Below are 25,718 nucleotides of genomic sequence, written 5' to 3' on the forward strand. Positions count from 1 at the left end.
GTATCAGATCTAAAAAATCATTGCCAATCCCAGTGTCAAGGAGCTAAAACCCTCTGTGTTTTCATTGAGGAGTTTTATGGTTTTAGAAGTTACGTTCACATCTTTAATCCATTTTGAGTTGATTTTTGTGTATGGTATAAGAGAGGGTCCAGTTTCACTCTTTTGCACATAGCTGCCCAGTTTCCTCAGCTCCGTTTATCGAAGAGAATGTCCATTCCCTGTTGTATATTCTTGGCAACTTTATTGTAATTAATTGGCTGTATATGTGTGAGTTTATTTCTGTGCTCTGTATTTTGTTCCACTGATCTTTGGGTCTGTTTTTATGCCAGTACCATATGGTTTTAGTTATTACAGCTTTGTAATATAGTTTGAAATCAAGAAGTGTGATACCTCTAGCTCTGTTCTTTTTCAAGATTGCTTTGGCTATTTGGGGTCTTTTGTGGTTCAATGTAAATTTTAAGATTTTTTTGTTCTATTTCTGTGAAAAATGCCATTGGGAATTTGATAGAGATTGCATGAAACCTTTTATGTTTGTTTTTAAAGTTTTTTTTTAACATTTATTTTGAGAAACCGTGAGTGGGGGAGGGGCAGAGAAAGAGGGAGAGAGTAGAGAATCTCAAGCAGGCTCCACACTGCCAGCACAGAACCTGACAACACAGGGCTTGAACTCATCAACTGCGAGATCATCACCTGAGCCCAAGTTGGACGCTTAACCGACTGAACCACCCATGAGCCCCATACTTTTCTGTTTTTAATGTCACAATTTAACTCTTTTTTTTAAGTTTTAAAAATTTCTTTGCAAGGGGGTGGAGGAGCATAGAGAGAGGGAGAGGGACAAGTGCAGAGCCCTATGGGGGAATTGAGCTCATGAACCTGATCATGACCTGAGCCAGGATCAAGAGTCCAATGCTCAACCAGCTGAACCACCCAGGCACCCCACATCTTTTTATGTTGTGTATTCATGAAGAAATTATACTGTCTACAGTTATTCTTAATGTTCTTTTCCTTTAACCTGTATAATATAGTTAAGTGTTTACATACCATCCTATTATAGAATCAGAGTTTTCTGAATCTATTATATTTACCATTACCAGTGAATTGTATATTTTGCTTTGTTTTCATGTTACTATTAGTATCTTTTCATTTCAGCTTCAAGAACATCCTTTCAGCATTTTTTTTTAAGGCAGATCCAGTGGTGATGAACTCCCTCAGCATTTGTTCTTCTGGGAAAGTCTTTATTACTTCTTTATTTCTGAAGGACACCTTTGCTGGATAAAGTATTCTTGGCTGGCAATTTTTTCCTTTCAATACTTTGAATATATCATTTCATTCTCTGCTGGCTAGATTACCACTGAGAAGTCTGCTGATGGCCTGATGGGGGTTCCTTTTGTAGGCTGCAGAGGGAGGAGGTCATTGACTTGGTACTTGGGATGTTGAGCATTCCTGTGGCTTAGATGAGGGCATCTTTGGAGGAGGTTTTCCCAGTGACTCATGGGTTGGCTTCCTTTTGGAGTCCAGAATGGAGAACTGCATCCCTTTAATGCCTTCTGAAATTCTTATCTGGCTCTTTCCTGAACTCCTCCATTCCCCCACATCATGGAGCTCTTGTTTTAAATCTTTGGGTGCCGCAGAAGAGAGATGGGTTTCTTTAGCAGTGTCCCCTGCTGGAGAAGCTGGGCACTCACTGCTCTCCCTTTTCCCCTATGGGAAGGATCCCTCACCTGCTTTTTCTTTGATCTGTGGAACCTTGTGGGGAGGGGTGATGCTGGCAAAGTTCCTCTTACCAACTTTTATGTATCCAAAACTTTATTTTTTCCTTTTCCTTCCAGTGGAGTGTTGGAACTTCTCTTCCAGAGTCCTGGACTTCTGTAAAGGCTTTCTCACTCATGGGTGTCTGCCCAAGTTAGTGTTTTCCGGGTGCTATAGCTAGGTTGGAGGTTTGGAGTCAGTTCACAGGCTCCTGCGGTTTCCACAGCCTGTACCAGGTTCTGTCTGCCTATTACCTGATGCACAAGTGGGTGAGACTCCTCCAGGGTCCCTTGACCTATGGTGCTGGATTCCATTGCTCCCATGGAGGCATTTTTTGTTGTTGTTCATGGATAGATGCCAAATTTTAGATGTGAATGGGCAAAAAAAATGAGGTCCATCTTACGGTGCCATGGTGATATCGCTCTTCTTGCTGTTTTCTCTAGAATCGTAAGATGGTTGCTGTTTTGTAGCTAAATTTAGAAGTTAGTAGTTCAAGGGTTAGGGAAATTTATGACATGCTGTCTCAAATATTAATCCCTGTCTATTTTAGAGCAGAGGAACAAAGCACCATGTGATTAGGCCATTGTAGAAAGAGATGTAAAAACTTACAGTGATGCTTCTCTTAAGTGAATAAGTGTTTTTTACATTTTAATAGCACCTTGCAAATCCCCTTACGATGCAGCTGTCTCATTTCATATTTACAAACCTGTAAGGTAGATGTTGATATTATCTCAATATAAATGATGAACCTAAGATTCAGAGAGGTTACTGTGGTAGCGGTAAGTGGATTTTGGTGGGGGGCAGGAAGGTAGTTAACATGTAAAACTGAAGTCTTCACTATATACCTCGCATTTCTTATATGTAAGTTTTAATTTTGATTTCCCCTTTTCAGCTTAATTACCACCTCAGGTAATTTTTTTTTTTCTTTTTTAAAAGCAGGACATGTGGGTTATATTTTTGGTAGCCTGGCATATCTGAGAATAACTTCCTGTTGCCGTCAAAGATGTCAGAGGGGTCACAGCATTTTTCTCACAAAGATCCGATAACATTTTGTTACTGTTTTCTAGAATATAGTTTTACCAGATAAATTGAAGCTCGCCTGGTCTTGTTTTTGTACATGACATCCCCCCTCCCCCACCTCTCTCTTTTGGCCTGTATTCTCAGAGGTTGTCTTAATTCTTAACAGTTCAAAAAATTTGCTGTGATTCACTTAGACCTACCTGTCATTGACTTTTATGTGGAACATGGTAAACTATTTTGATCAACAAACTTAGAAAACCTGTGTTCATTTCAAAAGCATGTTCTTCACTTATGTATTGGATTATTGCTCTTGATTTTTTTCCTTCAGGAAATAGAATTCTTTTATTGATACTTTAACCTCTTTTATCTGTTTTTCCTACAGATTCTTAGAGCAGTTTTCATGTTTGTCCTCAACATAAATGCTGTTTTCTGAATAATCAACTCAGTTCTTTATTATTTCCAACACAAATTTTGTTACTACGTTTTTAATTTTTGCAATCATTCCTTATCTTACCATTTCTCTTAGTCTCCCTGTGTCTGTCCTTATATCTTTGTTTTATTTCTTAGGGAATATGGTTTATTTCCTTTTGGGTGTATGCCAGATAGCTTGTAAATGTTTCTACTAATGCCTAAAAGAATTCTTTTCAGAAGACTACTTTTTTGTTGAGCTTCAAGCTGGTACTCCTTGTCCTTGTCAAATAATCTTTTTTTTTTTTTTTCCTAGGCCCTGTTGTTTCTCTTCTATTTAAGGGTAGATTTGTTCATAGTCAGTGTTTGCCAACAAAGGGTCCAGATTGCCCTTGGCCCTGCTCTGTTTACTTGGGTTCCTTTTTATATCTTCAGCTCTAAAGTGAGTTGTTTTGTATATCCTCTAGGGCATGCCTTCTGTTAAAAATCTGTCATCTGGGGGCAGCTTTTCTGGGCAGATAATGGGATCTTGACTTGCTTCCCTTCATTGCCTTGTTCTCTGACATTCTCATCAGAACAAGAGTGAGAGAGTCTATGGCTCTCAACGTGACTGCCTGCATGAGTTCCTGGTCTCACCTCTCACTTGATAAAGCTTTACTTACAAACCTTACACCTTCTGTACTACTGTGTGTCTGTGCCACAACTGCCTCCCTCTCTACTTCTGTTTACAACACACGTTTTCTGGGGTGTGCAGTGTTCTTCTGAGTGTAGAAATATAGGAAGAGAGTAAGTCATGGGAACAACACTGTGGCAGCTACGAGGATGTATACCTGTGCAGTATAGCAACTATTGCCCAGCTTTGTAAGTGATACAATATTTGTATTTCCAAGTCAGGTGGTTAGATGATGGGCAAAAGATAAAGCATTTCATATGATCTTTCACATGTGTAGCATGCTTGATTTTTGTTCTTTTGTATACTGTGTGCTAGTTATTGTATCTTTCAATCCAGTTCTGTTGTTTTCATAATTAGAAATTCTTACCAGATTCCACTTATCAGTTGTTGGTCTGAATTTTTATTATGACGATTAATAGAAACACTTAAGTATATATTATATGTCAGCACTGGTATAAATGTTTTAAATGTATTAACTCATTTAACATTTTTGTGAGGTACCATGACTATTATCATTTCATAGATGGGAAAAATGAAGCATAGAGAGGAGTTGAACACTCTGTCCAAGAGTTCTTAGCATGTGGCATGGTCAGGATTTGAACCCAGGAAGTCTATATATTTTCATATTGCAAGTTTTTATCCTGTTTTTCTGCTTCTTCATTGCCTCATCCTTCGTCTCTCCTTCCTTCTGTCTTCATTCTTTCCTTTTTTTTTTTTTATGGTTTCATAAAATGCTATATCAGGAACTGGCAACTAGATGCCATTCAAAAATATGACCTTTTAGGAGTTATAGAATGTGGCATATAAAAATCATATGTGTGTGTATATATTTTAGTTCTTTGGGTATTGCATTAAGGTTACTTTATGAAACAAATTGTTAAACTTTCAAAAGTATAATATTAATATGGTTAGATTATAAGTTTATTAAACAGAATTAATTTGTTCTTTGTAGTTCCTACTTTATTGGCCTTAGATGAGCATTGGGCTATGACAATAATGTCTAACCCTTTTGTCTAGTCTTCCCTAAGCACCTGACTTAAACTAAAGAACGCTTGATCATCAGGAAGATTAGATTCATTAGGTTAGTACTGATCAGTATGAGCGCCACTAGAAATATAGCTGATTGAAATGTAGCTGGCCTGGATTGAGATATGCTATAATATAAAATACACTCTAGAGTGTAAAAAAATTAAAAAAAATATGAATAAAAGGATATAAAATGTCCCATTACTACTTTTAAAAATATATTTTTAAATTCTTTTTAACATTTACTTATTTTTGAGAAACACAGAGAGAGAGACAGAGAATGAGCAGGCGAGGAACAGAGAGAGAGGGAGACACAGAATCTGAAGCAGGTGCCAGGCTCTGAGCTGTCAGTATAGATCCCGATGCGGGGCTTGAACTCACAAACCGCGAGATCATGACCTGAGCTGAAGTCAGTTGCTTAACTGACTGAGCCACCCAGGTGCCCCTACTACTTTTAAAAATATTACATGCCAAAATGACAATACTTTTATTGTCATTTTATTTTTTATTTACTGGATTAAATTAAAGATATTAAAACCAGTTTTGCCTGTTTCTTTTTACTTTAAAATTTTTTAAATGTTTACTTATTTTTGAGAGAGAGAATGCAAGTGGGGAGAGAGAGAGACAAAGACACAGAATCTGATGCAGGCTTCAGGCTCTAGGCTGTCAGTACAAAGCCCAATGTGGGGCTCAAACTCACGAACTGTGAGATAATGACCTGAGCTGAAGTCAGACACTTAACCGACTGAGCCACTCAGGCACCCCTCTTTTTACTTTTTTAATGTGACTACTAGAAAATTAAAAATCACATATATGGCCCATGTTATATTTCTATTCAGTATTCAGAGTGTATAAGATATGACACCTCTTCTCTCAGAGTCTGTAGCAAGAAAGTAGATGGTGTGGTAAGTGCCAGATAGGAGCTCATGCATACGAGAGCCCTGAGTGAGTTTGAGGGCCTGCAGAAGGTGACCTTTAAAGTGGCTGCAGTACATTGTTTTCTCTTCCTTTTTACCTACTTTTGAAGACTCTACATCTGCTTTTTGGACCAAAGGAAATAAAAGTCAAAAGCTACTTAAAAAGTGTTTGGGAATCTTTTTTCTAGTGGTGTTGGTTCTCAGTCTAATGAAACAAGTCAAGGTTGAAGCAGGATGCCTGAATCTGCACAGAGACCACTGCTCAGCCCTCCCCCAGATGTGACTTAGGCAACGAAATGGATGCTGGTGTCGTTTGTGAAGTATGAACACAGGTCAGCTTGAGATCTGTGGAGTTCAAGGTGTTTGGGGGACATCTGGATGGGGAGGAACAGTAGCAGTTGGTTGAATGGAACCTAGAGTGCAAGAAAAATCTGAGCTGGCAGCATAGACCGAAGTTAGGTGAAGCCATAGGTAACGTATGAGATATCAGGAAGTGAGTAAAGTGAGGTGTGGACAAATCTCTGAAGAACAGGGAAGGTTGGGGAAAGGGAAATAAAGCTTATTGAAAAAGAATGGTCAGAGAAGGAAGAGTTTAACAGGATGGTGTGCTTTCAAGAAGCAGGCAAGTTAGGGTACCTGGGTGGCTCAGTTGGTTAAGCATCTGACTCTTGATCTTGGCTTAGGTCATGATCTCATGGTTCATGGGTTCGAACCCTGAGTTGGGCTCTGTGCTGAAAGCACTGAACCTGCTTGGGATTCTCTCTCTCCCTCTCTTTCTGCCCCCCCCCCCAAAAAAAAATAAATAAATAAACATTAAAAAAAAAAGGCAAGTTTTAGATGAGGTCAGATGTAGTTGAGAGATAAAAATAAAGACTGAGAAATGTTCATTATCTATAATAATGAGAAAGTTATTGGGAAGAAAGTGGATTCCCTGGAAGGATTGGGTTAGGTGGCAAAACCACATTGCGGGATGTTGAGGAACTAACATGAGCTAAAAAATTGGAGACAATAAAGATTATTGTCTAGAAGTGTAAGAGGTGGAGGTGGGGAGGCTTGTGGTAGCTAGGGGGATGTATTTATATTTAGCATATGAAGCATATGACAATTGTGTGTGTGTGTGTGTGTATGTGTGTGTATGTGTCTTGCTTGTTTCATAAATCCATTATGCAACCGTGTATCTGTATCTTTACATCCTTGGAATCCAGTGTAGCATCCTTTGTAAGCTAACTATTCAATAACAGTTGTTGGTCATGATTGTAATATATTAATACCTCTTTTTCAACAAGATACTTTGTCGCCATCATTTCCAAATTCTCTAAACATTAGATCCGCATAAGACCTTGATATTATCTGAGTTTAAATGCACTACGGCCCCTGGTCGTGGTTTAATGGAAAGCACATAGGCTTTGCAGTCCACTAAACTATGATTCACATCTAGATTCTGACTTGTCAGCCACGTGGCCTTGAAGAAGTTAATGGTCACTTCGGGCCTGTTTTCCCTCATCTGCGAAATGAGGATAATAAGACCTACACTTATAGGGCTGTTGTGGGATTGATTCATTGAGAAAACACGTAAACTGTTTTGTATGATACCTCATATGAAGTAGGCACTCAGTAAATGCCCTGTAGAAAAACAGCAGATTCACGTGTGGCACGTGCCAGCCCATAGTTTTTGTAATTTGATTTCAGGTAGTGTGTGTGATACAGTGTGAAAAATTGGCCTTTGAATAAAACATGTTTCTTTTCTTGCTCCCTCCTCCCCTTTCCGTTCCAGGTCCTGAGGGAATCTAACAAATTAGCAGAAATGGAAGAACCACCCTTGCTTCCAGGAGAAAATATTAAAGACATGGGTCTGTAATGGTATTTTTTGTTGAATTTCCTTCTCCTTTCTGAGGATACAGACTGTTCAATACTCTCCGTGTACAGAGAGCAGCCTCACTGTCCGAGACACCTTATGTCTGACTGCACTCATTACTGCCAGTCTTCCTAGCATTTGGTGTGTCCTGTAAGCCTGGATCTACTACGCTTACTGGTCATGTGTGTACTTGGACTACTGGGAAACATACATAGTGAATTACACCCTGCTGCTTCTCTTTACATTCATTTGCTTTACATTCATTGAAAGTAGGTGGCTTTTTCTTGTCAACTGTCACTAAATTTTTTATTTTTTTAATTAAAAAAAATTTTTTTAATGTTTATTGGTTTTGAGAGAGAGAGACAGAGAGAGAGACAAAGAGCAGGGAAGGGGCAGAGAGAGAGGGAGACACAGAATCCGAAGCAGGCTCCAGGCTCTGAGCTGTCCGCACAGAGCCCAATGGGGCTTGAACTCACAGACCAAGAGATCATGACCTGAGCTGTAGTTGGCCACCCAACTGACTGAGCCACCCAGGCACTCCCTGTCACGGAATTTTTTAAAGAAAGCTTCATTATTTTAAATGACTGCAGTTAGATATTGGCTTGCCTAGATAAAACATTGACTTGTCACTTTGTACAAGTAATTTTTCTCAAAACACGTTCTGCTTCCTTTATTTTTTCTACTCTGAATAAACTTAGGCTGAGTTTTGGATGAAAATATCTCATCTCCATTGCAAAGCAAACCTTTTGCCATGGCTGCTTTTCTTTTGCATCCTAAAGAACTAAGCCTTAACTTATTGTATGGACTGGAAACAAGCATTTAATTTTGTTTTGTTTTGTTTTTTGGTACTCAGGCTTTTACTTTATTACATGTGTGTGGTAATCTACAAAATACCATCGCTCTTGAAATAAGAAGTAATTAATTAAGAGAATAAAGTAAATGGTTTCCTAGCCAATGAAACACCACCTTTCATTTATTTCAATTATAATTTTTAAAAGGACTTAATAAATGCTTAATTTATCCTGGCGAGGTGTCATTCCCTCGTGTAAAAATAAGAAAGTCAAAAGGCTTGCCTACCGTACATTTAGTTCCTTTGCTCTTGCAAGATACATGTTTCTTTTTGCTTTTAACTCTTGACTGAATACCTTCCCAGTTTATTTTTTGCTCCCTGCTCAGCCTCGTGTATGCCCTAAGTTCTTGTTCTGCTGAGCTACTAAGTTAGTATTCTATGTTATTAGCATTGGACATTACATAATAAGAATGGTTATCATTATTGAATGCCCACTGTCTCATGTAAGCATCCTCACATCTTCTGAGAAAGACTTTAATCCCATTTTGTAGATGAGGAAACTAAGGCATAGGGAGATTACATAGCTAGTAATGTTACAGCGAGTCTTATGACTGACAGTGTTTTGCTGTTCTGAGCCTGAAGTACATGCTATTTCCACTGTGATAAATAACCTTATCAAAGACTCTGAAGTTACCACTCCAACTCTCATTGGCTTCTCTGTTCCTTTAAATAGCGATACTCCTTTAGGACTTTGTCCTTGATCTGTTTCCCTTTTTCTTCTTACCTGCTCTTTTTGGTTGACCATATCTAAATTAGTAGCTCTACCTACCATATATTTACTGATGGCTCTAAAATGTGTTGTTTTTAGTGTGAACTTCTCTCCTAATGCATATAAACAAATGCCTGTGTCCTATACATGCCCTTGGATATCGTATAGATGTCCCTTATACCCAGCATCCCCCAAACTGAAATCATCACCTTTATCCCTAAATTTACTCCTTTTCTTTTCTTCTCTCCCTCTGTTAGTACTAACACCAGTTGTCCATTAACTCAAAGCAGAAATCTCAATATATCATCCTAGACTACTACTTTTTTTTCTGAACTCTGACATCCAGTGAGATCCAGAGGACTCAATCTCTAAGAATTTCTTGAATTTCTTTTTTTCTCTCAACTGTCCTGAGTCATTGATGTCATATATGTGTATATTGAATTTCATGTACCTTTGAGAAACTTCAAGTGAAGGTATTAAGTGGAGGTATCTTAGGAGCTTAAGAGAGAGTTCAGGACTGGAAGACCAGATTTGAATCATCAGAACATAGATATCCATTCAAAATGAGAGGAGGAAATTAACCTTTGGAGCATATAGTGAGGAGGGAGCCAAGAACATGGCTTTAGTAAACAGCTTACAATACTTGGTAGAAGAGGAACCCAGGAGGGAACTTGCAGAGTGAAGAGTGTGTGATACAGTGTATCACTGTAGAGAGAGCCAGACTGTGTATTTACCTTTTTCCCCAAAAGTACTTTCCTTCTCCACTTCTGTATCTTGGGTTCAGTTCTTCCTCTGCATTGAGCGCCATCTCTCTCTCTCTCCCCACCTAAAGGATACCTGTCACTGGGGCACAACTCACATGCCGATGTTCCTGGAACATGTTTTCCATGTTCGATGTTTCGATGTTTTCTGATCCTCCAGCTGGATGGATTTCCCCTTCAATGTATTACTTAGAGTATGTTTGTGTGCCTCTCTTTCTGTACAGATTGCATGCTCTCATATATTATATTTGTGTATATTTTATATCCTTATAATATGTATTCTCAAGGTCACTTTAGCTCATCTCACAGAAACTATTATGGGTCTTTCCTCTGTGAACTCGGTGAAAATTTGAGAGGGTTGGTAAATCTAATCTCTCAGTATGACTAGGTGGGATTAGTGTTGCAAAATTCAGAGGAATACCTAATCTATTAAATATTCTGATTCAAAATAATCTATGTAGACTTATGTGAAAAATTTATGTTTAATATAAAGTGTAAGGCTAGAGTAACCTAGAATATGTTAATCCATGTAGATAAGGCATTTGATTTTTAGTTGGTCTAATATAAATCTGCAGTTTAATTTTTTAAAAGTTAGAGTAGTGTTAGGAACATCACCTGAATGCTTTAAGGAGGTAACAATATCAGAGTATTGTGGCCTGGGTGTATCAGGAGTAGAGATGACTCCAGACTACAACCTTTCAACCTTTAACACGGGAGTCAGATTACGCTATATTAGTGGTTTAGCTTTGCATGACGTGATGGAAAGAGATTCGAATTTGTAGTCAGAGGAACCGCATTCAAGTCTTAATCTTAGTTACTAGTTCTGAAACGTTAGGCTATTCTCTGAGCCCTGGTACTCTCATCTAAACTTTGTAAGTGTAATTATAGGTCTCATATGCAAGGTTTATTAGGAAGGTTAAAGGAAGTACACAGGTGAAAAATACTTTATAAACTATGCAGTGCTAAGCCATCCATGCTGGTTGTTACTATTGTCATTTTCTCTGGAATGGTTCCTGGTCATAATCTCTCATCTACTTGGTACAGACCCTGATAGGCATAAATTCTCTCTTCATTGTGACTTAGCTGCCACCAGCCTGAGGCGGAACAATAAAGTGGGCAGAATGAAGCAGAACCTAATGACTGATGATAGTAGTAACATAGATAGAAACGCTTTGTGTGTGTATACTGCTTACAATTTTGGAAGTACTTTCATGAATTTATGCATGATTTTAGAATAAAGGGCAAGGTGTAACAAAAACATTGGACATATCTTGCGGTAGCATATAGAATAATGAGATTGATTTTCTTGTGTGAGTAAAGAAACTGGGTCTGGAAAGAATCCAGAAATGTTTTAGTAGCATTAAGTAAAGCTTTTCTCATTGAGGTAAAAATTTATAAGGGCAAGAAAATGTATGGAAGGCAAGTTTATGTATCTTTCCTTAATGATGGGTTTATTTAATTTTAAAAGCTTCCCTCTAAATGAAGCATGCATTGGAAACAGTGATTTAAAAAATGTAGCTCATACTTGAACATTCCCAAGGGAACTATTTTGAAGGTTAGAAATGTTTGTTGTAAGGTCAGTCTCATTTCAGATTCCATACAAAGCATTCAGTCCTCCAAAGTGGTGAGTAAAAAGCCAAGTCAGGAAGTTGCAATACCATATTAATACGTATTTTATGTCCCTAAGTTCTCTCAGAAGCCCCTTGGACAATTCTTAGCAATTTGTTGCTGCTTCTTGTGCCTTACTTTCTTGGAGTGATGAAGATATTCCTCTGTTTGCTCATTGGCTGCTATAATGACATCACAGGGATTTATGAATATTTTAAGATGTAAAAAAGCTCATAGTGGGCATTATGAACTCTACCATGTTAAATATTATTTTGAGCTAGTGGTAGCTGAGTTATCCTGCTTCATTAATGGATGTTTAAAAAAGCATAGTGCTGGGTAGATTCATCGTTAATCATGTAATAGAACAATGCTTGTGATTATTTCTCTACAAAGTTTGACATCAGTAGCTTGGTCAGAAATACAACGTCCTCTTATTCTGTTATTTTTCTAAGACATTATATTTCGAATACATTGCATTTCTCCTACAGTATTTTCCCTGTAAACATAATCAGGTCAGGAGTTTCTGGTACTCGATCTTCCAGATGTATTTTCGGAGGGATGTTGATAAATTAGACTGACCAGAAGCCCAGCAGATTGGGGAGGTGATCTAGAAACTATAAGATGACTGGTGTCTGTGGCCTGAGACATTTCCATTTGTTAACCACCATCACTATCACCCTTCAGCCACGACTCCAACTCCCACACAGAACTTTAGCCAGCAGGGAGCTAGCCTGCTCTTCTAAGGGCAAGTGTTTTCTCTGCCTCTTCAGTCCTTCCCACTTACTCTGCATCCCTTCCCCAGACTGGTATGTGGTCAGAAGCTTGGATTTGACCTCTGAGTTCTGTTTGAGTCACTGATTCTGTGATTTTTGAGCCCAGGTTAGAATAGCAATCAGAATTATTTTACTTGTGAAAAGATGAGAGCGCAGTTTTTAAAAGTGCACAATGTATGGTAAACTGTGGACTCTTTGCTTTTGCAGCCAAAGATGTGACTTATATATGTCCATTCACTGGTGCTGTACGAGGAACTCTGACTGTCACGAATTACAGGTTATATTTTAAAAGCATGGAACGGGTAAGACTGGTGGGACTAGATTTTTTACATGTACTTCTGTGTGTGGTTTGTAGTTTTGTCCATTTTTGATCATTTTTAATTAAAGCATTTCTAATTACGATCATTATATCAATTGTTCCATTTTAATTGCTGTTTTCTTTCCTTCCTTTAGGATCCCCCATTTGTTTTAGATGCCTCTCTTGGTGTGATAAGTAGAGTAGAAAAAATTGGTGGTGCTTCTAGTCGAGGTGAAAATTCTTATGGACTAGAGACTGTGTGTAAGGTAAATGTTATAATATTTGTGCAGTTTTTATTTGGTTTGAAAAGCTTTCTATTAAGTAGAACCTGTGTGTAGAAACTGGTTTCCAAACTGTCAAATAGATTTCATACTGAAACATCATTCTAGAAGACAAAAACAACAATTAGGAGTAATAAAAGGTACTCTCTTATGAATTAGGCTTGAATTCTTTTGGACCCAATACAGGTGACTTTGACATTGATTATTTCATGTTGAGCCTCAAAAAATCCTGAAGTAGGGATGATAGAAATGATTACCTTTAATTTACAGAAGCCTAGGGGTGAGCCTTCGTACTGGAAGAGCCAGCTCTGATGTATTCGTCATCACCTGTTGTTCCAGTCTCACAGTTTTTCTGCTTCTGAAAAAATGGTGTGAAAAACTTGACATTATAGACCTTCTCTATTTTCTTATCTAACTCCTATCCTTTTTTTCTCCTCATGGTTGGCTCTGTTTTATTTTCGTCCCCGTATTTTCCTTTGCCATTTTCTCTAACTCAGAGCATTAATATTTATCTTATTTATCTTTTAAAAAAAATTTAATTCCAATGTTGTTAACATACAGTGTTGTATTTGTTGCAGGTGGACAATACAGTGATGTAGCAGTTCCATATTTTACTCAGTGCTCATCATAAGTGTACTCTTAATCCCCTTCACCTGTTTTACAACCCCCCCCACCCCCTCTCTGGTAACCAGGAGTTTGTTCTCCATAATTAGGAGCCTGTTTTTTGGTTTGTTTCTCTCTATTTTTTTTTGTTCATTTATTTTGTTTCTTAAATTCCATATATGAGTGAAATCATATGGTGTTTCTTTTAGCATTATACTCTCTGGATCCATCCAGGTTGTTGCAAATGGCAAGATTGCATTCATTTTTAACACTGAATAATGTATACATGCACACATACACACACAACATACACACATACACACAACTCATCTTCTTTATCCATTCATCTATCAGTGGACACTTGGGCTGCTTCTGTGGTTTAGCTATTGTACAAAATGCTGCAGTAAACATAGGGGTGCATGTCCATTTGAACTAGTGTTTTTGTATTCTTTGGATAAACACTCAGTAATACGATTATGATCTGAGGGTAGTTCTAGTTTTAATTTTTTGAGGAGCCTTCACACTGTCTTCACTGTGGCTGCACCAGTTTGCATTCCCACCAACAGTGCACGAGGGTTCCTTTTTCTCTGCATCCTCGTCAACACTTATTTCTTGAGTTTTTGATTTTAGTCATCCTGACAAGTGTGAGGTGATGGCTCATTTTGGTTTTGATTTGCATTTCCCTGATGATGTCTAACTTGTATTTTTTAAATGCATTGATATTTGAATGAAACTTAGACTTTTAGATTTTCACCATTCCGTTCAGTCATAGATCTTTCATATCAGGTGCCACTTCTTTGGTTGCTGTTCTCAATGTGGTCTAATTAATACCTGTGCGCATGTCAATTCTAGATCGCCTTAATTTTTCTTTGGTTCTTCTGCCAGTGCCAAGAGTAAAAGCAAGTTCCTTTCTTATGCTACTCTTAGAAGTTTTGTGTATCTAGTAATAAAAGTAATGACTTAATAATTATTTTTATGCTTTTCCACTGTTTTTTATTTTTTTTTAATTTAACGTTTATTTATTATTGAGAGAGAGACACAGAGTGTGAGCAGGGGAGGGGTAGAGAGAGGGGGAGACACAGAATCTGAAGTAGGCTCCAGGCTCTGAGCTGCCAGCACAGAGCCCCACGTGGGGCTTGAACTCACCAACTGTGAGATCATGACCTGAGCCGAAGTCAGCCACTTAACCGACTGAGCCACCCAGGCGCCTCTATGCTTTTCCACTGTAGTCAGAAGGGATCGAAGAATGCAGTAGCTTTCAACCTGTCAGGCATGTTTAGCTTTCAACCATGTGTCAGGCACATTGTCTCCTGGTCACTTTTCTGTAATCTAACAGTAAATAGAGTAAATTTGTCGGCTCCCGGCTGTGGTACTTTTAGATAGCTGTGTGGTTGACAGAGCGATTCTGAATATCTCTACTAGTGGTAAAGATTTTTACTGAAGAAAAACAAGGTATCAGCTTAGATTTCCATACATGTTTGTTTTATAATATGGTAGAACTAGTATCCTAGTTGTGGGTCAGATTTCTAATAAAATGTTCTACTCATTCATGTACTGCAAGTGCATTGTAGTGTAGTCTCTGTATTCAGTTTTACAGGATTGGGTATAGTTTGAATTCTGCCTAGATTATAAAACACCTAGATAAAATGGGTTGTTTGAAAGTATTCTTAGTCCCCAAGTTTTTCTTAGTGCAGTTAAGATGCCAGTAAACCAGAACATAATATCTGTGTTCAGCCCGAGCACAGAAAGTTGCTTGAGGACAAATAACAGAAACGGGAGCCTCCTTGGTCTTTAGATCTGACTCTAGAGCCCGCATGATATCAACCAAACAATTGAGAATTCACCTGTTAGGAGATGGTTAAAGAACTTGGACATGGAGTAGACAAGGAGATTTAGGCAGAGTTTGATTCTATCAGTCTAGTAGCAGGAAGCTTACAAAGATCCAATGAAAATGAGTCCTGGGAAGGGGTCATAAATAGGAAAGTCATCACTAGGCATAATGGGAATGAAGATACTTATGAAGTATAACAAGAGCTAATCAGGTTTTTAATAGGGAAATTGATGACAAAATGGGTTTTCACAGGGGAAGGACATACGTGAGCTGTGTATCAGTCATAGTAAATTTCAGATATAATATCTTTTATCTCTAGTGCCTGCATCAGATGCTGTCTCCTTTACTGGCTTATCTTGAGTAAATACACAGAAATAAAATTTCTGTCCTCTGAATAAAATGAAAGATATATAAGAACATTATGGAAAGTTATAAACATTATTAAAGAACTTTAAATAAATAGATGAGTAGGCACAATAGCCTGGAAATTAGAGTACCTTGTGGTTTTGAATATTTCTTTCAATAAGGCATTGTGATTTCCCTGTCTCCAGGAGCTCTTGTCCTATTTTTGTATCCCACATTCACAGGTCTTAACATTTTACAAGATAGTTCCCAGTTACCTTATGTGTTTGTTCAATAAAAGGTGAACAATTACAGATGACTTGGATCCTAAATCTTTTCTAGGATATTCGGAACTTACGGTTCGCTCATAAACCTGAAGGGCGGACAAGAAGATCCATATTTGAGAATCTAATGAAATATGCATTTCCTGTCTCTAATAACCTGGTAAGGTGTTTTTTTTTTTTCTTTATCTTAGAAAAGTGTGTTTTATAATTTTTGGAGTAGTATAAAGAAACTTGTCTAAGCTACCTAGAAACTACATTTACGATCCTACTTTGCCATTAAACCAAATGCATAATTTAGGTTTAACCTAATCTCTTGGAATAGTTCTTTTTTGGTATGAAATGAGGAAGCTGGACTAGCTGATTTCTGAGGTCAGTGTCTGCCCACTGACATTCTATAATTATATGATGTTTCTATCCAGGGCATTCCCATGATGAAAAGCTGTCTGTGGTCTTCATTAGGATTTGAAATCTTTTTGTTTGTTTGTTTTTGTTTTTTGTATTTTTTTTTGTTTTTTGTTTTTTTTTTTTGGGTTTGTTTATTTATTTTGAGGGATGGAGAAGGGCAGAGAGAGAGAGTCCCAAGCAGGCTCTGCACTGTCAACACAGAGCTCAATACGGGGCTCGATCTCACAAACTGTGAGATCATAATCTCAGGCAAAATCAAGTAGTCGGAAGCTTGACCGACTGAGCCACCTAGGCATCCCTGAAATCTTTTTTAATTAGGAGCTGAGAGTTAAGTCTACCAATTTTAGGAGGAAAGGGTGGACAAATACTTAGCTGAGCTTCTGCTATCTGCTAGTCATGATGTTAGGCTTCCTCATTTATGTTACATAATCCAGTTTCCATGGTGGGTGTAGCCCCAGGGTGGGTGGCAAATATTATTTATCCCTATTTTGGAGTTGAAGCCAGGAACAGGTAGGCAGTTACCTCAATGGCACAACTAGTAGGGAGTAATATTGGAATGAGTACTGGTCTTTTGACTCTCCTTTGAATGTTTTTCATCATAGTTGTTTCTGTCATTCTGTCTATTTAAATGATAAGTTTCCTTTTTTGGTATACCGATTGTATGCCAAGAAATAATACGTTCAGTATGTTTTAGAAAATGTAGCATCAACTTCGGCTGCCTAACTGCTGACATCTGGGATGTCAAACCGATTAATTATATCAGAAGATGTCTTTTGTTATGTAAAGTCTTTCATTATTTAGAAGAAAACCTAAGCAGCTGATATCTGAAGGAAATACGGTGATATGTTAGCATTTGATAAATCTTGGTGGTGGGCCTCTGTGCTTTTCTATATGTTTGAAAAATATGAAAAAAACAATATATTTTCAAAATTATGAAACAAGAGCTAAAACAGCAATATGAAATAGGACACCAATACAAAACATCCTTACAGATGAGTAAATGAAAACTTTGGGTATGATAAGGATATATTTCTGATTATCTCCTTAAATGTCTGTTTTTTTTTTTTTTTTATTTTTAGCTATTAACTCTGTTTACTGTTTTGTAGCCTCTTTTTGCTTTTGAATACAAAGAAGTATTCCCTGAAAATGGGTGGAAGCTATATGACTCTCTTTTAGAGTATAGAAGGCAGGTATGTACTTTTTTTCTTTCAATTTTAATGTTACGGATTATTTTCATTACAACACAAAGCTTAAAGGTAGACATAAACAGCTTTATGTAAGTTGTATGGGTTTTACTGTTGTTCTTTCAATGAAGCCTAATCCTGATTTCTTGTCTGCTTTCAGTTTCTTTAAACGGGGTTGAGACAGTGCCAAACTCTGTTTGAGACAGAGATCTTTTAGAAATCTTTTCTTGTCTACCTAAGAGCTTACAAGTAAATCAGCTTGTTTAAAAAGTGGTTAATAATGGTAAAAATTAAATGGTAAATATGTTTACATTTTGGTATTCTTATATGCCATTCAACATTATTCACACATATTCTTCTCTTTTGGATATCCTATAACATAATTCTAAAAACTTTTATAGTAGTTCTCCTTACAGCTTAGCTCCCCATGAAATTTTAGAAGTTTAGGTCTTCATAGAGGACACACGTCTACATAAAATGTTAACAAATCAAATGTGATAGTATACCAAAGAGATAATACATCGTGACTAAGATGAGTTGGTTTAATATTAGAAAACCTGTTGGTGGGATTCACCACAGCAAGAGATGAAAGCAGAATTCAGTCTGGAAATGTCTGGAAATCTGCAGCACGGTCTATCATTCTCCCTCTTCTTTCTCGACCCGCCACTTCCCAGAGCCCTTAAACTGACATTTAAACTCTTCCTACAATAGTCTTTATTTTTAACTTTGCCCGTGTTTGCTGTGCTTTCTTGAGAATTTAAGTTCAGAGACATTGATTGTTTCTTTGGTAATCATTAGATCTGATACCCAGTTTTTCTAGAATTCAGATATGAAAATAAACTGATTTTGTCTTTAGATTTCAAACATTTCATTTGAATTATAAAGCTCCAATTGACTGAAGTGTGTTTCACAAAGCAAGGAGAGTAAAAACCCGTCACACCACTAGAGAACTAAAGATACCCAGTGGTTTGAAGCGCAGTTTGTTGCTCAGTAGCATGTGGCCAGTAAAATCGAGAATTTCTTATTCAGTTATAAAGCCAGCAGCTTGGCAAAGTATGAAGCAGAATACACAATAAATGGATCAATTAAAAATCAAGAGTCTACAAGTAACATTGCAAGATATTTGCCACTTCAAAAAGTCAGTGTCAGAACTGGGTGGGAAAGCAACCAGAAAATCCAACCAATGTCCTTGGAATGGTCAAAATGAGGAATATTCTGTGGGGATCTGGGCAGAAATTGCCATCTGTTCTAGTAGCATTCAACATAGAACTTTGGAAAGCAGGTGGGAGACCTGTGGCTACAGAAAAGAAATGTTGTTAACAGAAAAAAATAAGTTAAAAGAGTAAATGAACAGTTATACCCTAATTATAAGATTAGGAAGTGTGGCAGTCAGAATAGAGTCTCTACATTAAATGATATAGATGCTTTATGATCTTTGACTTACTGGGTGAATTTTTGACTTTTTTTTTTTCTTAAAGAGTTAGATACTTTGTCTCTGAGTCAACTAAGCCAAATCATACTATAAATAACACTGCATTTTTTGTAGTTAGAAGATTCAGGTTTTGGGGTTTATTTTGGTGTATATTAAGTTTATTATAGGAGAAAATGAAAATAATACTTTCATATAAACCTTAAGGCTAAAGATGAAACATCAGAGTATTCCTTTTCAATTAAAAAAGATTTAAAGTGGTAACCCTTGCACCCTGCATAGAATTCAAAAGTACAAAAGGGTCTGTTGAAAGGTAGGTTTCCCTTCCAGGACAGCCTTGTCCCTCAGCCACCCCAGCTCCTCTCCCGTTAGGAAATAACGTTACTGGTTGCCTGTGTATTCTCTCAGAGATCTTATGCCTGCAAAGCCTGAGTATATGTGTGCATTATGTTTTTAAGCAGATAACAGCTTACTGTGCACACCATTCTGTGCCTTTCTTTTTCACTTAATGTGTTTTGGAGATCCTACCGTCTCAGAACACACAGACCTCCCTCTTCCTTTTTTCTTTCAAGTTGGGGTATAATTCATATTCCATAAAATTTACCACTTTAAAGTGTACAGTCCACTGTTTTTTAAACTTGTTTTTTAATATTTATTTATTTATTTATTTATTTATTTATTTATTTATTTTAGAGAAAGAATGTGAGCAGGGGAGGGACAGAGAGAGAGGGAGACACAAAATCTGAAAGCAGGCTCCAGGCTCTGAGCTGTCAGCACAGAGCCTGATGCGGGGCTTGAACTCACAAACCACGAAACCGTGACTGAGCCGAAATCAAGAGAGAGTCAGACGCTTAACCGACTGAGCCACCCAGGCATCCCTCCGCTGGTTTTTAGCATATGCCCAGAGGTGTACAACTATTACCATGAAATCCAGAGCATTTAGAAGACTGAGTTTGAATCCTATCTCTAGCTGTTACTTTGCCCTCACTCTTAGGTATGTGCTCTTGAATGAGTCATTCATGTCGGAGTGCTTTTATTTTTTACTTGGTCATAGGAACTCATTTATAGGAATGTTTCAAGGATTGTTAAAATACAGGAAGATATTTTATGAATCAAAGAAATCTATTCAAATGATTATTATTGTATTTATTACATTGTAAAGCTTTAAAAAAAGAAATCATGACTGCTTAGATTCATTGTGTGCAGCTGCTAAAACATGAAAGAAAAGCCACATTAATTCTGTAGACCTATACATTATAGTGCTAATCATACATTATTTTTAATGGACAAACCTATTAACAACTGTTTAAACTTGTTCCGTAAGAGGATGTTTCTTTAGTTTACTCTTTTTTTTTTCAGTTTATTTATTTTGAGAGAGAGAGTGAGCATGAACAGGGCAGGAGCAGAGAAAACAGGCAGGAGAGAGAGAATCCCAAGGAAGCTCTATGCTGTCATTGCAGAGCCTGATGTGGGGCTCAGTCTCATGAATCAAGAGATCATGACCTGAGCCAAAATCAAGAGTTGGACACTTAACCACCTGAGCCAGCCAGGCACCCCTCTTTAATTTACTCTTTTTAAAAAAATATTTGTTATGCTAAGTGAAATAAGTCATACAGAGAAAGACAGATACCATATGTTTTCACTCTTATGTTGATCCTGAGAAACTTAACAGAAGACCATGGGGGAGGGGAAGGAAAAAAAAAAAAAAAAGGTTGGAAAGGGAGGGAGCCAAAACCATAAGAGACTCTTAAAAACAGAGAACAAACTGAGGGTTGATGGGGTATGGGAGGGTGGGTGATGGGTATTAAGGAGGGCACTTGTTGGGATGAGCACTGAGTGTTGTATGGAAACCAATTTGACAATAAATTTTGTATAAATAAATAAATAAATAAATAAATATTTTTAAGAGAGAGAACGCATGAACAGGGGAGGGGCAGAGAGAGGGAAACAGGATCTGAAGCAGGCTCTGCACTGACAGCAGACAGCCCGACGTGACTCGAATTAACAAACCAAGACATCATGACCTGAGCTGAAGTCGGATGCTTAACCAACTGAGCCACCCAGGAGCCCCAAATTTACTCTTTTTTTAGAAAGTTGTAGGGGCGCCTGGGTGGTGCAGTCGGTTAAGCGTCCGACTTCAGCCAGGTCACAATCTCGCGGTCCGTGAGTTCGAGCCCCGCGTCAGGCTCTGGGCTGATGGCTCAGAGCCTGGAGCCTGTTTCCGATTCTGTATCTCCCTCTCTCTCTGCCCCTCCCCCGTTCATGCTCTGTCTCTCTCTGTCCCAAAAATAAATAAACGTTGAAAACAAAATTTAGAAAGTTGTATTTACTTATTTTGAGAGAGACAGTGCGAATTGGGGACAGGAGAGAGAGAAGGAGAGAGAGAATCCTAAGCAGGCTCTACACTGCCAGTGCAGAGCCCAATGCAGGGCTCACACTCTCAAACTGCAAGATTATGACCTGAGCTGAAACCAAGAGTCAGACACTTAACTGACTGAGCCACCCAGGCCCCCCCCAATCTACTCTTGGTGCTTGTAGTGATTATACAGAGGAACCTTGAAATTTGTGGATAAGGTCAAGAAAAATCATCAGTTGCTAAAACAGTAGAAATCAGTATTAAATAAATGAACATGGGTCTTCTGCAGAAATATTCAATCATAGGGTAGATGTATTGCTTAACAAATTTGGAAGACATTCAAATCCAGTCAAGGAAAACAGAATTTATCCTCAGAGCTGGAATATATATAACTAAGGAAAGCTATAATTCAGTTAATTTAGTTGTAACTTGACTCTGATAAATGGGAACATTAACTGAAGGGCAGTGATTTGCAAGGAGAGTATAAACATGTATGCCAAAATCAATACTTGTCGGTATGTCTTTAGTACTGTCTACAAAGAGTGTATGCTGACTAGCCAACGCCACTTTTTGGTTTGGAAGCGAATTCCTGTAGTGGAGATAGGTGTGTCAACTTATCTAAGAATGAGGAAGACTATAGTCATAAATGTAATGAATGTAACATAAGTAATGTAAGTCAGTGGTTCAACCCCCACTCTGACAATTTCCTGAAGCATGTTACGTACTGGTAACAGTCGTTCTCCGTGGGAGTGGTTTTCTTTAAGGATGTGTGAAGGGATTGACAGATGGGAGTACCTACCTGGGTTGGGAGTGGTACATTAGGATCTCAGGTGATGTATGTATGCTTTTAGGTGATCCAACCCTCTTAGCTCTCAATCCATATTTTCTAAGAAAACTTCAAAAGCCAATTTTGCTTCTTACGAAGGCTTCCTTTTGGTTCATTGATTTATCCGTTAATACATTCCTTCCTTCCTTCACTCATTCATCCATCCATTTATCAAATTTATACAGCACTACTGTATACTAGTGGCTAAGTCTTTGAAACAGGAAGATACAATCCTGACTTGCAAAGAGCATATATTTAATGGAGGATTCAAAGAAGTAAACTAACAATTAAAGTACACAGTGATGAATACAGTGACTGATAAAGCAGGTACTCCAGTGAGAGAACATGAGGCCGTTTGGGAACTAAAAGTATTTGGTACAGGCTAGACTAGAGTTTGGAGGGGCAAGAGATCAGTGTGGAGAAAGTGGGAGGATGAAGGCCTTTGCTAAGTCCCATAAAGGAATTTCTTTTACAGTTTTATTGAGAAATAATTGACATACATCACCATACAAGTTTAAAGTGCACAGCGTGATGGTTTGATTTACACATGTTGTGACATGATTACCAGAATAGGTTCAGCTAACATCCATCTTGTCACAATAGACAGAATAAAAAAAAAGGAGAAAGAAAAAAGGGGAAAATTTTTTTTTTCTTATGAGGAGAACGCATTGGATTTACTCTCAGCAACTTTCCTTGTATATCATATAGCAGTGTTAGCTGTAGTCGCCATGTTGTACATTACATCCCTAGTATTTATCTCCCTTGTAATGGAAGTTTTACCTTTTTACCACCTGACCACTTTCCTTTAGTTTCCCTTCCCCCACCCTGTGGCTCTGGAAACCACAAGTCTGTTCTCTTTTTCTGTCCTTTGCTGTGAGTTTTTTTTTTTCTTTTTTTAAATATTCCACCTGTAAGGGAGATCATGTAGTATTTATTTTTTTCTGTTTGACTTCTTTCACTTGGCATAATACCCTCAAGGTCCTTCCATGTTGTTACAAATGGTAAGATTTCCTTGCTTTTTATGGCTGGATAATATTCCATTGTATAAGTATACCACAGCTTCTTTACCCATTTATCCACCAGTAGACATTTAGGTTGTTTCCATGTCTTGGCTATTTTAAATAATGCTGCTATTGGGGCGCCTGGGTGGCACAGTCGGTTAAGCGTCCGACTTCAGCCAGGTCACGATCTCGCGGTCCGTGAGTTCGAGCCCCGCGTCAGGCTCTGGGCTGATGGCTCGGAGCCTGGAGCCTGTTTCCGATTCTGTGTCTCCCTCTCTCTCTGCCCCTCCCCCCTTCATGCTCTGTCTCTCTCTGTCCCCAAAAAAATAAATAAACGTTGAAAAAAAAATAATGCTGCTATGAACACGGGGGTGCAGGTATCTTTTCAGTTGCTGTTTTTGTTTCCTTTGGATATATTCCCAGAAGTGGAATTGCTGGATCCTATCATAGTTCTGTTTTTGATTTTTTGAGCATCATCCATACTGTTTTCCATAGTGGCTGAGGCACTTTACAATCCCACCAGTAGGGTTTTCTTTCTTCACGACACCAGCATTTGCTGTCTCATGTTTTTGTTTTTGTTTTTGTTTTTCTGGATAACAGCCACTCTGACAGATGTAAGGAGATATCTCATTGTAGCTTTAATTTGCATTTACCTAATGATTATATTGAGAATCTTTTTTTTATATCATAATCACTTTTATTTATTTTTTTAATATATGAAATTTACTGTCAAATTGGTTTCCATACAACACCCAGTGCTCATCCCAAAAGATGCCCTCTTCAATACCCATCACCTACCCTCTCCTCCCTCCCACCCCCCATCAACCCTCAGTTTGTTCTCAGTTTTTAAGAGCCTCTTATGCTTTGGCTCTCTCCCACTCTAACCTCTTTTTTTTTTTTTTCCCACGTATCTGTTGGCCTTGTATATATACGAAACATTTTTTTTTTTTTTTTGAGTATAGTTGACATACAGTGTTACATTAGTTTTAGGCGTACAATGTAGTGATTTGGTGTATTGCATGAGTTCTTTATATATTTTGGATATTAACCCCTTATCAGGTACACGGTTTACAAATATTTTTTCCCAAACTATAGGTTGTCTTCTCACTTTGTTGATGATTTCTTTTGCTGTGCAGAAGATTTTTAATTTGATGTAGTCCCTTTTGTTTTTTATTTGTTTCTTGTGCTTTTGGTGTCCTATCCAAAAAATTGTTGCTGAGGTCCGTGTCAAGGAACTCTCTATTCCTATATTTTCATGGTTTCAGGTATTACATTTAAGTCTAATCCATTTTGAGTTAATTTTGGTGAGTGATGTTATACATGGGTCCAGTTTCATTCTTTTACATGTGAATATCAAATTATCCTGGCACCATTGATTGAAGAGATTGTCCCTGCTCCATTGAGTTCTTTGCTCCCTTGTCAAATATTAGTTGACTGTCTATGTGTGAGTTTATTTCTAGGCTCTTGATTCTGTTCCATTAGTTGTATTTGTCTGTTTTAATGTGAATCTGTTTTGATAACTGTGGCTTTATAGTATAGCTCAAAATCAGGAAGTGTAACAACTCTGGCTTTGTCCTTCTTACTCAGGATTTCTTTGGCTATTCGGTATCTTTTTTGGAGACACAAGCTACCTTCTCACTTATTTGCATCTTTGTTCAGTTTTTTTTTTTTTGTCAGTGTCTTGTAGTTTTCAGAGTAGAGATCTTTTACCTCCTTAAGTTAAATTTATTTCTAAGTATTTTATTGTTTTTGATGTTATTGTAAATGACATTGATTTGTTTATTGTTTTATTGGAAATTCGTTCTCATCGTATAGAAACACTTGATTTTTGTATATTAATTTTGTATCTTGCAACTTCACTGAATTTATTGATTAGATCTAACATTTCTGGTCTTGGACTTTTCTCCTTTGAGGGATCTTTTTAAAATTGTCTATTTATTTTGAGAGAAAGTATGTGAGCAGGGGTAGGAGCAGAGAGAGAGAGAGAGAGAGAGAGAGAGAGAGAGAGAGAAATCCCAAGGAGGCTCTGCACTGTTAGCACAGAGCCCCATGTAGGGCTCAAACTCACAAACTGTGAGATCATAACCTGAGCTGAAATCAAGAGTCGGACGCTCAACCGACAGAGCCACCCAGGCGCCCTTGCATTGAGAGATTTTTAACTACTGATTCAATCTCCTTACTAGTAATTGGTCTATTCAGAGCATCTGTTTCTTCTTGATTTAGTTTTGGTAAGTTGTCTAAGAATGTTTCCATTTTTTCTAGCGGTCCAGTTTGTTGGCAATTAGTTTCATAATAACCTCTTACCATAATTTGAATTTCTGTGCTATCAGTTGTAATATCTCCTTTTTCATTTATAATTTTGTTAATTTAGACCCTTTCTCTTTTTCCCTTAGTCTAACTAAGAGTATAACTAAGATATAGACTTAGGTTGTTAATTTGGGGTCTTTCTTACTTTTTAAGGTAGGCATTTATTGCTATGAACTTCTCTTTTAGAAGTGTTTTTGCTACATCCAGCAAGTTCTGGTGTAT

At 37.7% G+C, this 25,718-nt stretch overlaps 1 protein-coding gene across 3 annotated transcripts in view; it reads left to right on the forward strand.

The window, feature by feature from the left end:
- Positions 1–25,718, forward strand: part of MTMR2 (myotubularin related protein 2) — a 117,693-nt gene that overhangs the window by 59,007 nt on the left and 32,968 nt on the right. For 2 of the 3 annotated variants that reach the window (XM_047071752.1, XM_047071754.1), the window contains 5 exons: positions 7,568–7,643; positions 12,557–12,651; positions 12,803–12,913; positions 16,047–16,148; positions 17,500–17,583. In XM_047071752.1, coding sequence (XP_046927708.1) covers positions 7,568–7,643; positions 12,557–12,651; positions 12,803–12,913; positions 16,047–16,148; positions 17,500–17,583 — 468 coding nt within the window. The remainder of the gene's footprint in view (positions 1–7,567; positions 7,644–12,556; positions 12,652–12,802; positions 12,914–16,046; positions 16,149–17,499; positions 17,584–25,718) is intronic. The other variant, XM_047071753.1, reaches the window with a different exon arrangement.

The sequence above is a fragment of the Lynx rufus genome, unplaced genomic scaffold, assembly GCF_022079265.1.
Source record: "Lynx rufus isolate CCGP_SWC_20201006 ecotype Redwood Valley unplaced genomic scaffold, mLynRuf1.p SCAF_9, whole genome shotgun sequence".
Classification (NCBI taxonomy): Eukaryota; Metazoa; Chordata; class Mammalia; order Carnivora; family Felidae; genus Lynx; species Lynx rufus.